Source organism: Leucoraja erinacea, chromosome 15 (genome assembly GCF_028641065.1).
Source record: "Leucoraja erinacea ecotype New England chromosome 15, Leri_hhj_1, whole genome shotgun sequence".
NCBI lineage: Eukaryota > Metazoa > Chordata > Chondrichthyes > Rajiformes > Rajidae > Leucoraja > Leucoraja erinaceus.
The window spans coordinates 42,827,440-42,840,031 of NC_073391.1; the positions used below are offsets into that span (position 1 = coordinate 42,827,440).

The 12,592-nt window shown below is 47.4% G+C and overlaps 1 protein-coding gene across 1 annotated transcript in view; it reads left to right on the forward strand.

Annotated features, from left to right (window-relative positions):
* The first annotated feature begins 3,599 nt into the window (after window positions 1-3,599).
* Window positions 3,600-12,592, forward strand: part of LOC129704265 (tumor necrosis factor receptor superfamily member 6-like) — a 40,999-nt gene continuing 32,006 nt past the window's right edge. The window contains exon 1 of the mRNA XM_055647272.1: window positions 3,600-5,623. Within this exon, the coding sequence (XP_055503247.1) occupies window positions 5,585-5,623 (39 nt within the window). The 5' untranslated portion in view covers window positions 3,600-5,584. The remainder of the gene's footprint in view (window positions 5,624-12,592) is intronic.

Genomic DNA, 12,592 nt, shown 5'->3' on the forward strand with positions numbered 1-12,592 from the left:
ATTGCTCTGCAATACCCACTATGAAATCAATTGCTTGCGAGAGCACAGTAAACCTGCACTAAACCCCAAATTTGCAAGGTTGTGCGAAACAGCTGCAACATAACCAGGGGGGAAACTTGTTTAAACAAGTAAAAAAGCTCGACGAAGAGTTTAAAGCTGTCGGGCTCATAACAGCGTCATCAGCAATGACAGCACCCCTATGCACCCACCAGCAGGTATCAACACCAGGACGCTGGTGAAAGCATGAGGGCCGCGCAGCACCACGAAGGTCCTTTTTAGGCCAAGGCCCAGAGCGACCCTCATGGAAAACGTGCCAACCCCGCACTCCGGCGCCTCTTCCGCAGAAGAGGCAGAAATTGAAGAAAGGGACGTACCACCGGCAACCAGGGAGGTAGGTGGATCTGGTTCCTTCCAGAACACAAAGGTGTATGACCTGTACTAACAGGGGGAATATTACACTTGTTTTGGGAGACATGGAGGGATCATTGTCAATACCTAAAATTTAACTGGATGGGGCAAATATGGCAGAGTATAGCGTTGCCTAATGGGCTAACTTCAGCCCCAAGACTGTTCACCAAGATATTAAAACTGGCCTTGGCAATATTAGAAACAAAAACATATTGTCATGGCATATCTTGATGATATATCAATTGTGGGGAAACCCTGGATCTAGCTAAATCAGCAGTTTTAGCTACCAAACATTGGGTGAAACTCTGGGGTCATCTCCATCCAGATAAATCTAAGTTGACGGCATCCACAACTATGGACTTTCTGGGATTTACAATTAACGTTATCCATATGTCTGTAACATTGCCAAAGAGTAACGCAGACTTGGTGGAAGCCTACAACAAAATTAATTATTACAAAATAAACCATCTATTAGACAGATGACAAGGGTAATTGGAAAACTAGTAGCAGCATTTCCAGCTACTCCGTTTGGGCTTTGCATCATTAAAGCTCAAAAAGGGGAAAAGTGCAAGAGCAAAAACACCTTGCAGGTCACTTTGATCGACCTATGCAGTTACCAGCCAAAGCAATTCGGAGTTATAATGATGAAAGGGAATACTTGGCATAGTTCCAGCCCATCATTATTAGTAATCATCATTACTAAAAACACTGGGTATTTAGAGATGTTGGGTGCATTTCATGGGCTAAAAGCCTCCTGCTCACAATGCACCATCTGCATGTCCGCCTACAATTTGATAATACCACAGTAGTGGCATAGAAACATAGAAAATAGGTGCAGGAGTAGGCCATTCGGCCCTTCGAGCCTGCACCGCCATTCAATATGATCATGGCTAATCATCCAACTCAGCATATATTAATCATATGGGTGGAATAAGATCGATATCATGTGTCAATCTGGCCAATATAATTTGGCTATGGTGTGTTAACATACATATTTGGCTATCAGCAAACTTATCTACCAGGTAAGCTCAATACAGTGGCACACACCAGGTCATGAAAATTCAATGACAGCACCGAATGGCTGTTGGACCACAAAAAAGTTGCTGATATTACCAAAAGAGGGACAGCAGACACCAGATATCGATCCATTTGCATTAGACCCAATCACCAGTTACCAACATATGTCGCTTGGGAACCACACTTGGGGCAGCAGCAATGGATGTTACTCACTGAATGGGGGATAATTGTTTACAATGTTTTTCCCTCCTGCCTCATCAGTCGGATCCTAAGCAAAATACATATGGACTCAGCATCAGGTGTCTTGGAAGTACCTGATTGGCCTACACAGCCATGGATCCCTGTGTTCTTTGACATAGTCTCTGAACCATGGTCGTCCATGCTAGATCCGGGCTGGCGGACAGGACCATGAGCATGATCACGGCAGCCTATCAAGAATCAACAAGGACTGGTGCAGCGTATAATACAGCTACAACCACCAACGTCCTGGGAATTCCTATCCAGCCTTCATGTAGATGAAGGACTGAGCTGCAGCACTATAATTGCGCAGGAGTGCCCTGTCAGCTTGCTGGTGGCAGGCGCCACCACAACTCTCCATGGGATCTCACCCTCTAGTTGCCAAACTTATGAGGATTATTTACAACACTAACCCTCCTAGAGTGAGGTACTCCCAGATCTGGGACGTCAGTGTTGTACTAACATTGCTAGGGGCACCAGCAATGTCCCTGTCCCTGGGGGAAAACTGACAGTTAAAAACAGTATGCTGATAGTACTGGTCTCAGCTCTAAGGGTCCAGTTTCTACATAAACTGAGACTGGGATAAAATGATGGCATCTCCAGAAAAGATAACTTCGCATATTAGAGCTTGTTAAACAAGATAGACCAGGAACATCAGGACAAAATTTGGAATTCCAGGTATACCCATCTGACACCCGACTGTGTGTAATGACACACCTTCTACTATACCTTAAGATTACTAAAACTTAAGAGGAAGTAAATTGGCACTATGGGCAGCCATAAACAGCCTAATGGCCGGGTATCAGCACAAACCATCTCATGATGGCTCAGACAGGTTTGGGAGCTGCTGGGGTGGGTACTGACATCTTAAATCTCTATCCACATACTTGGGCAACAGCAACACCGGCAGCTAGAGACAAGGACGTGCCTATGGACCATATCCTGGCAACAGCAGGATGGTCTAGAGAAAGACCTCCAATTCTTTATAATAAGCCAATAACCAAACCTGCGGTGTTGCAGAATCAAGTTTGAATTCTGTAATATATTTAGCCCTAGGGAGCATTATTTTGTTAAAATAATTTGTTATTGTTTGAATTGGATACATGTCTGAATATAATAACATACTTCCTCCCTTGAATGACTTCGGCAGTGAGTACAGCACGGACTGTTCCACGGCTTGAAATCACAGATCTTGCTGGTGGGGTCTTCACGTAATCCCTCATCGTAACTCCTCATAAAATAAAGATCAAACTTCAAACTGGTAAGTTCTCGTTTAATCTTACTATTTTATTTGTTATTGAAGGTAGACACAAAATGCTGGAGTAACTCAGAGGGACAGGCAGCATCTGTGGAGAGACGGAATTGGTGACGTTTCGGGTCGAGGCCCTTCTTCAAACTGAGAGTTTAGGGGAGAGGGAGACACAGATAAGAGATATGGAAGGGTCAGTTGTGAAAACCGAGACATCAAAGGGGAGGAGGCTCAAGGAAGATGTAGAATAGATCACTGTTAGCTGGGGGAAGGTGACAACGAAGCGTACACAGATAAAGTTTAACCAGGAGGACAGTCAGACTAGTTGGAGAATTAGGATACGGGAGGAATCTGCATGAAACACATGCATGTGTATATTGCTTTTCTGAAGGCAGCTATATTGAAGCAGTTACAGCTAAATATAGAGAATGCGTTGTCATATAGAATGGGATAACCAGTTCTTTTAATTATTAATCTAGGCGGGCGAGTTAATATGTCAATGTGACAAGTTGCTCTATTTTTTTAAACTATTTACAGAATTCCTTTTATTTTAGTTTAATTTAGAGATACAGAGTGGAGATAGGTCCTTCGGCCCCAGCGGCCAGCGATCACCGCACACTAGGGGACAATTTTAACACTATCCTACACACACTAGGGACAGTTTTACATTTATAGCAAGTGAATTAACCTGCAAGCTTGTACGACTTTGGAGTGTGGGAGGAAACCGAAGATCTCGGAGAAATCCCACGCAGGTCACGGGGAGAACGTACAAACTCCATACAGACACCACCCGTAGTCGGGATCAAACCCGGGTCTCCGGCGCTGCAAGCGCTGTAAGTCAGCAACTCTACTTCTGCGCCACCGTGCCGCCCGGTATAAAATCATGAGAGGAATAGATCGGGTAGAGGCACAGAGCCCCTTGGTGAATCGAGGACCAGAGACCTAAAGTTTAAGGTGAAGGGGAAAAGGTTTAATAAGAATCTGAGGGGTGACATTTTCACACAAAGGGCGGTAGGTGTATGGAACGAGCTGCCAGAGTAGTTGAGGCTGGGACTATCCCAACGTTTAAGTAGCAGTTAGACAGGTTTGGAGGGGCATTGACCAAACCCAAGCAGCTAGGGTCATGTTGGCCAGTGTGGGCAAGCTGGGACGAGGGGCCTGTTTCCACACTGTATGTCCCAATACAATAATACTTTATTAGCCAAGTATGTTTTGCAACATAGGAGGGGTTTCATTTGCCATACAGTCATACCAATAAAAAGCAACAAAACACACAAAATACATTTTAACATGAACATCCACCACAGTGACTCCTCCACATTTCTCATTGAGATGGAAGGCGAAAAAAATGTTCGCTCTCTTCCCTTCTTTGTCCTCCCGCGATCGGGGGCCTCGAACCTTCCGTTGACGGGACGATCTTGACTCCCGTAACGGCGGTCGGGCCCTCCGCATCAGGGTGATCAAGCTCCTGCATCGGGGGGGATCTCAGCTCCCCCGCGCCGGGCGATCGGACCCCGGGTCGGGGCTGGCCGAACCTTCTGCGTCGTTGGAGCTAGCGACACCTACGGCCTCCAACCGAGGCTGCGAACTCCTCGATGTTAAAGTCCGCAGGCTGCGGTTGGAGCGTCGATCCCAGGCAAGGGATCGGATACGATGGGAAGTCCACGGCCCCGCGGTGGGGCTCAAAGTCAGTTCCGAGCGAGGCCTCCAGCTCCATGATGTTAAGCTGCAGAGATACGACCCGGAAAACAATCGCATCTCTGGCATCGGGCTCTATAAAGTGAATAGACAATAGGTGCAGGAGTAGGCCATTCGGCCCTTCGAGCCAGCACCCCCATTCAATGTGATCATGGTTCATCATCCACAATCAGTACCTCATTCCACAATCACCCACAATCAGTACCCCAGTACCCCAGAATTAAGGGACAGAAGTTTAGGGGTAATATGAGGGGGAACTTCTTACTCAGAGAGTGGTAGCGGTGTGGAATGAGCTTCCAGTGGAAGTGGTGGAGGCAGGTTCATTGGTATCATTTAAAAATAAATTGGATAGGCATATGGATGAGAAGGGAATGGAGGGTTATGGTATGAGTGCAGGCAGGTGGGACTAAGGGAAAACAAAATTTGTTCGGCACGGACTTGTAGGGCCGAGATGGCCTGTTTCCGTGCTGTAATTGTTATATGGTTATATGGTTATATTCCTGCCTTCTCCCATATCCCCTGACTCCACTATCTTTAAGAGCCCTATCCAGCCCTCTCTTGAAAATAGCCTGAGGGAATGCAGGGAAGCGCTGTGTGTACATTGCTATCCACAAGGGACAGGCAGTTCGGGAAGTAAAACACAAACACCAACGCGGCACAGTGTTACATAGAAAATAGGTGCAGGAGTAGGCCACCCGACTCTTCGAGCCAGCACCGCGATTCACTGTGATCATGGCTGATCAACCACAATCAGTAACCCCGTGCCTGCTCAGAGCTGGAGCCTGGCAGGGGCGGGACCTGCCTTGTGACAGAGTTTCACGGCGTTGGCGTTTCACTTTCGCCTCGCTGTAGATTTCAACCAAAGATCCTACAGCAGAGCTCTTGGTTTCAACTGTGTTAACTTCACCGACTGGCTCCAGGGACATTTCAGAGCAGAACAACCGGGAGAGGGGGAGGGGGCTCGGATTCACCAACATGGACCTGACCGTGCTGTTCCTAGTGCTGTTTCTGTGGGTGAGTTACTACAACTCCGTGACTCAGGGCGTAGGAAGGAACTGTAGATCTGTAGAAGGGTTTCGGCCCGAAACGTCGCCTATTTTCTTCGCTCCATAGATGCTGCTGCACCCGCTGAGTTTCTCCAGCAATTTTGTGTACCTTCGATCTACCAGCATCTGCAGTTCCTTCTTGAACAAGGAACTGTAGATGTTTCGTGTACGCCGAAGAGAGACGTGTAAAAGCTGGAGTAACACAGCGGGAACAGGCAGCACCTCTGGAGAGAAGGAATGGGTGATGTTTCGGGTCGAGACACTCCTTCAGACCCGAAACGTCACCCATCCCCCTTCTCTCCGGAGACGCTGCCTGTCCCGCTGAGTTACTCCAGCATTTTGTGTCGTATCTGACATATTCATAGAGCTGGCGCGTAAACCGGCCCAAGCGAAATACGAGGGGCAGTTCAATAACAGCAGGGAGTGGCGGCGCCGGTATAGTGATACTGGCTCTCCTGTGCCCCCCAGTGTACTCTTAAACATTACTTTGCCAAGTCCGGGGTTTAAATAACTGTAGAGACACAGTGAAAGTATTTTGGAGACACAGAAAATGTTACATTTTACAGGGGTAAAGGTGCAGAAGGGTCTCGACCCGAAACGCTACATATTCCTTCCCTCCAGTGAGGCTGCCTGCCTCGCTGAGTTACTCCAGCATGTTGTGTCTGTCATCTGGGTAAACCAGCATCTGCAGTTCCTTCGTACACAAAAAAAAATACTTTTGTATAATACAGAATAAGTCTTACATAACCATGTATAAAATACACGATTTTTGTATTTATTCCAATGTTTGCCTTTGTACAATACAAATGTTGCCCAATTTGTGCATTTATATCATCTCTGGTGTCGGGGGTTGTGGGGAGAAGGCGGGTGAATGGGGTTAGGAGGGAGAGACAGATCAGCCATGACTGAATGGCGGAGTAGACTTGATGGGCCGAATGGCCTAACTCTGCTCCTACCATTTATGACCTTGTGACTTGTGACAATGTTTGTATTTATGCGAAAGTGTGAGTAAAATGGTATTTTGTATACATACTTTTAAATGGATAATTATGTATAAATTGTCTGGTATAATATATATGTATCAATACTTTTATACTTAAGTGCTTTGAGTCGAAGATCATAGCTTTGAGTTGAATACACTCGAGTTCTCCAACGCTCGTATGATTTATTCTACAAAGTATGGTATTTTGGAGATCAAATGAAACTTGTCGAGGGCAATCGTGTGTGTTGGAGTAACTCGGTGGGCCAGACAGTATTTGGAGAGGGAGGGAGGGAGTGAGAGGGATTTTTAGGCGATGTATCAGTCTGAAGGAGGGCCCCAAGCATGTTGTCCGACCCTCTGAGTTCCTCCAGCACTGTAGTGTTTTTGAATCTCCTTCCAAATGCCATCGTCTGGGCAAACTCGCCGCTTTTACCGGTTTATTTGATCAGACGTGCAACATGTCACAACATGTCTTTACTTCTCTTTACGGCGATAGAGCATCGAGGGGGCTGGGTTCTCGCTTTGAGAACATTGCAACACTTCAAATTTCTCGTATTCCCCTCTCGCCCTGAGTCTCATTCTGAAGAAGGGCCTTGACCCGAAAGGGCACCTACTCCCTCTCTCCAGAGATGCTGCCTGGCCTGCTGAGTTACTCCAGCATTTTGTTACTCCAGCATTTTGTTACTCCAGCATCTTTCAGGAATTGGTTATTTTAAAAAAAAACCTGGAGTGGGAGAGGTTAATATTACAAGTATTAATGAATTGTAAACTGCCAATTCAAGCTGTTGAAACAAGGAACTGGAAGTGCTGGTTTACAGAAAAAAAAAGACACAAAGTGCTGGAGTAACTCAGCGTGGCAGGCAGGCAGCATCTCTGGGAAATGTGTAGGAAGGAACTGCAGATGCTGGTTTACACTGTAGACACAAAATGTTCTCGACCCGAAACGTTACCCATTCCTTCTCTCCAGAGATGCTGCCTGTCCCGCTGAGTTACTCCAGCTTTTTGTGTGTATCTTCCTGGGTTTCCTCCCACACTCCAAAGGCGTACGGATTTGTAGATTAATTGGCATCTGTAAATTGTAAATTGTCCCGAGTGTGTAGGATAGTGTTAGTGTACGGGGTGATCGCTGGTCGGCGCGGACTTGGTGGGCCAAAGAGCCTGTTTCCGCGCTGTTTCTCGAAAACTAAAGAAATCTCTAAGATTGGACAAACTTGGATTGGATTTCTGTCAGAGGCTGAGGGGGGAGACCTGAGGGAAGTGTATAACGTTATGAGAGGCATGGATAGGGTAGACAGTCAGAACTTTTTTTCTGCAGGGTTGAGATATCAAAGACTAGAGGGCATAGTTTTAAGGTGAGAGGGGTAAGAAGTTTAAAGGAGATGTGCAGGGCAGGTTTTTTTACACAGAGGGTGGTGGGTGCCTAGGGGATGCTGCCAGGGGTAGCGATGTAGGCAAATACGATATTGGTGTTTAAGAGGTTTTTAGATGGGCATGTCGTAATGGAGGGATATGAATCATTTGCAGGTAGCAGAGATTAGTTTAATCTTGCATCATGTTCAGCACAGACTTCAGTTTAGTGATACAGTGTAGAAACAGTCCCTTCGGCCCATCGAGTCCATGCCGACCAGCGATCAGCCGTACACCATCATTATCCTACACACTAGGAACAATTTACAGAAGCCAATTAACTTACAAACCTGTACGTCTTTGGAATGTGGGAGGAAACCGGAGCACCCGGAGGAAAACCCATGCGGTCACGGGGAGAACGTGCAAACTCCGTACAGACAGCATCGGTAGTCGGGATCGAACCTGGGTCCCTGGCGCTGTGAGGCAGCAACTCTACCGCTGCCATTATGGGCCGACAGGCCAGACAGACGAGGAGAACAATCAATCAAGAGACAGTTCTACAGACTCAAAACGTGCTGCCATTTTACATCATGTTAAGCCTTTAGACTTGGGAGATACAACACCGAAGCAGGCCCTTCGGCCCACCAAGTCCATGCCGACCAGCGATCACCCCGTACACTAACACTATCCTACATACCAGGGAGAATTTACAATTTATTTACCGAAGCCAATTAACCTAGATACGTCACTGGAGTGTGGGTGGAAACTGAAGCACCCGGAGAAAATCCACGTGGTCACGGGGAGAATGGACAAATTGTACAGACAGCGCCCGTAGTCAGGATCGAACCCGGGTCTCTGGTGCTGTGAGGCAGCAACTCTACTGCTGCGCAACCATGCCGCATACTGCTTACAGTGTACTATGTTTACATATTCTGTTGTGCTGCTGCAAGTAAGAATTTAATTGTTATGTTTGGGGACATTTGACAATAAAACACACAGAGCCTGACGAAGGGTCTTGACCCAGAAACATCACCCGTTCCTTCCCTCCAGAGATACTGCCTGGCCCGCTGAGTTACTCCAGCATTTTGTGTCTATATCTTTTGGTTGTCGACTGTTGACTTCCCACACTGCCACAGTGGGGGTGGGGGTGGAGGTGGCAGCAGTGAGCTCACCATCGCCCCCCCTGTGGCCATCTGGTGCCTCTGCCGCCCATTCGGCCACCCAACTGTGTGGTTTCACCAGTGCAGAGGGGACTCCAGTGCAAACACTGAGTGCCCTTGCAGCAGGTTAGAAGAAGTGTGAGTGAATCGCTGCTTTACGTGGACAGACTTCAATCCCTGAATGGTGGGAGGAGAAAAGGTGTAAGAGTTGTGTCACCCGCAGTTGCATAGAAACATAGACAATAGGTGCAGGAGTAGGCCCTTCGAGCCAGCACTGCCATTCAATATGATCATGGCTGATCATCCAAAAAAAGTACCCCGTTCCAACTTTTTCCCCATATCCCTTGATTCCTTAAACCCTAAGAGCTAAATCTAACTCTCTTGAAAACATCCAGTGAATTGGCCTCCACTGCCTTCTGAGGCAGAGAATTCCACATATTCACAACTCTCTGGGTGAAAATGTTTTTCCTCGTCTCAGTCAATGGCCTACTCTTTATTCTTAATTACATGAGAAAGTTCCATAAAGGTTGAGGGTGGGCGTGGATGAAGTACTTTTGTTTAGAGATACAGCGCGCGGAAACAGAACCAGGGGTCACAGTGTAAGAATAAGGGGTAGGCCATTTAGGACTGAGATGAGGAAAAACTGGTGGAGTGTGGGAGGAAGCCAGAGCACCCGGAGAAAACCCACGCAGGTCACGGGGAGAACGTGCAAACTCCTCACAGACAGCGCCCGAGGTCAGGATTGAACCGGGATCTCAGGCGCTGTGATGCAGCCACTCTACCACTTGGCCACCGTGCCACTTGTCTATGTTCACACATCTTTACGGTTCCAATTTCCCCATTGACCAGATTACATTAATGACACAAGAAACTGTATTCACTGGAGTTTATAAGGATGAAGGGGAACCGTAATTTTACTTCGGAGTCACGTGAGTGATTCCGTGAAGAACCCAGCAGGTACTGCGCATGCGACATTATCGCACAGCTGTGCAACGCGGCCAGCGGGAGTCGGGCTAGCTCCCGCATCCAAGGACGAGAGGTAAGTACTTACCTTAATCGGGCCTTGTGGTTTTTGCTCCAGGGGGAGCAAAGTAGAGAGGCATGGTGAGCGGCCCCCGTTTCGACTCCAGCGTGGAGCCGACAGTGGACGGGGAAAAAGCGCTACCCGGACCGCAAACGCTGCGGACCGCTGCAAGGAGCTGCGCTATACCGGTCCGCTGAACAGCTGTTTGGTACAGCAGCGGACCGGCGGGGAATTTAAAAACCCGACCGGCAGCCCTGCAGACTCCTGACTAGGAGTATCACCGCCCGGGAACCGCCACAACGCCGCCTGGAAAACGGCAGGCAGCCTCTACATGCAGGTAAGAGAAAAATCTTCCCAATTTACAGGTTCTACAGGAGCCAACTTCCTCCAAAACTGGAACAGGTTGGAGAAGGCAAAAATAAGTATGTCTGTCTCCCCAAGCCAGAGGAGGTCATGGAGTTCACCTCCAGGAGAAAAGGGGCACTGGCTGAATGCCAAGGGAGCTGACTCCTACCCCAGTGCTATTGCACTAGCCATCTCCCTTGTCAAGGGATTGATGCAACAGCGGAGTTTGAGCTATGCCTCCTCCAATTTAGCACACCCTTTTGCTCCCTCTTTTGAGGCTAGCTAAGGAGGCCAGGGCTGGGCTGGCTTAAACGCTGGGCAGGCGGACGAGAACAGGAGTATGCCAGGGGAGCAGGATCAGGAAGAGCTACTGGGTGTCGTGGGCCACTACATGGCTCCTCCACGCGACCATCTTCCCAACAAAGGTCCTGCAGGAGCAGGCCTTTCCAGAGGCAAATCCGCAGGCAGCTGGGTCAGCAGACTCGCAGACAAGCAGCGAATTCTACAGAAGGGTCAAGATGTTACCGCCTTTGCTCGCCTTTTCCACGGATTATACTCTCCCAGGATGAGACTATCCCATTGCACTACCAGGGTGCTGACGCCTAAGATGTTCCCAAATTTGGGATACTCGACTGAACAATGGTGCATATAGACCTGCCCGCAACCCCAAATATATTGGGCTATGCAAACTGCTGCTGCGGGAAGAGAGGCAGATAAACCTGTGCGCCTCATGAAGGCAGGCCATGGAACGAGCAGGACATCGCATCCAACACCCAGCTGGCAGCACCCCTCGGCATCCACCAGTGAATCAAACAAGGACTGGTGAAAGCCTGGCGACCGCTTCACTTTACCCCCAAAGTTCTTTTTAGACGGGGCCCAGAGCGGAGCCGTGGGAAGATGCGCCGCCCCACCGACAGCACCAGCATACCAGCAAACTACGCCTTCATGAAAAAACAACAAACATGGAGGTAGGTAGTCTGGTTCCTCCCGTTTACACTAAACAAGGGTGTTCTACTAACTGCGTGGGGGGGCATTTACACTTGTGGATAAAGCATGGGATGCTGTCACAAATAACTAAAATATACTCAACAGTCTTAGAGGATAAAAACGAATTCAAATTGGGCATATTACCGCCAGTTCAGCAATGCGCCCAAAGGGCATTTTCTCCCTCTAAGAAAAGAGAAGTGAGAAGGTCAAGCTGAACTAGAAAGGCTCATTACTAAACGGATCATGGGAGTAAACATGAGCCATTGGAATTTGTATCGAATATATTCACCAAAACTACAAAAGATGGTGAATGTAGCATCATCATTGATCTAATATCACTAAATAAATCTGTTGAGTATATACACTTTAAGATGGAGATGGGTTCTTGTCACTGCCAGACATCTGATCTCCCTAGGATACCTATGGGGAGCATTGATATGGAAGATGCTAACTATCTTATACCCATACATTAGGATCATTATAGATACCTAAAAAATGTTACCTGGATAATGGATATCCCGGTTAGGGCAACCATGGGAGCATATAGCATTCCCTATGGTCTAACCTCAGCCCTAAACTATTATAAATGGCCATGAAAATATTAAGAAAACAAGCATAATCATGGCATATATTGGATGATATCCTCATATTAGGGGAAACAAAGGAATTAGCTGTGGCAGCAGTTCTAGCTACGAAACAGCTCCCTAAAGCTGAGGTTTATCCCACGCCCAGATAAACCAGAATTGAAGCATTAACTACCAAGGATTATCTGGGCTTCAATAATAATTCCGTCCATATGACTGTTACTTTGCCAAGGTACTTGGGTCACTATAATCAAATCATGAATGTACCCACTGAAGCTATATCACAATTAAGGTGGTGGGCAGACATATATTTGGCATAGTTTTCAGCCCTATTATCATCACCAATCCCAACCTGGTTATTAAAAACCGATGCCAGTACTTTAGGCTGGGGAGCAACTAAACTCCATATCCAGCACAGGTAACAGATGGACCAATTCACAAACATCGTTACTACACATACCGGGCATCAACTACTTGGGATTGGTGATCGCCTATTGGGCTAAAAAGC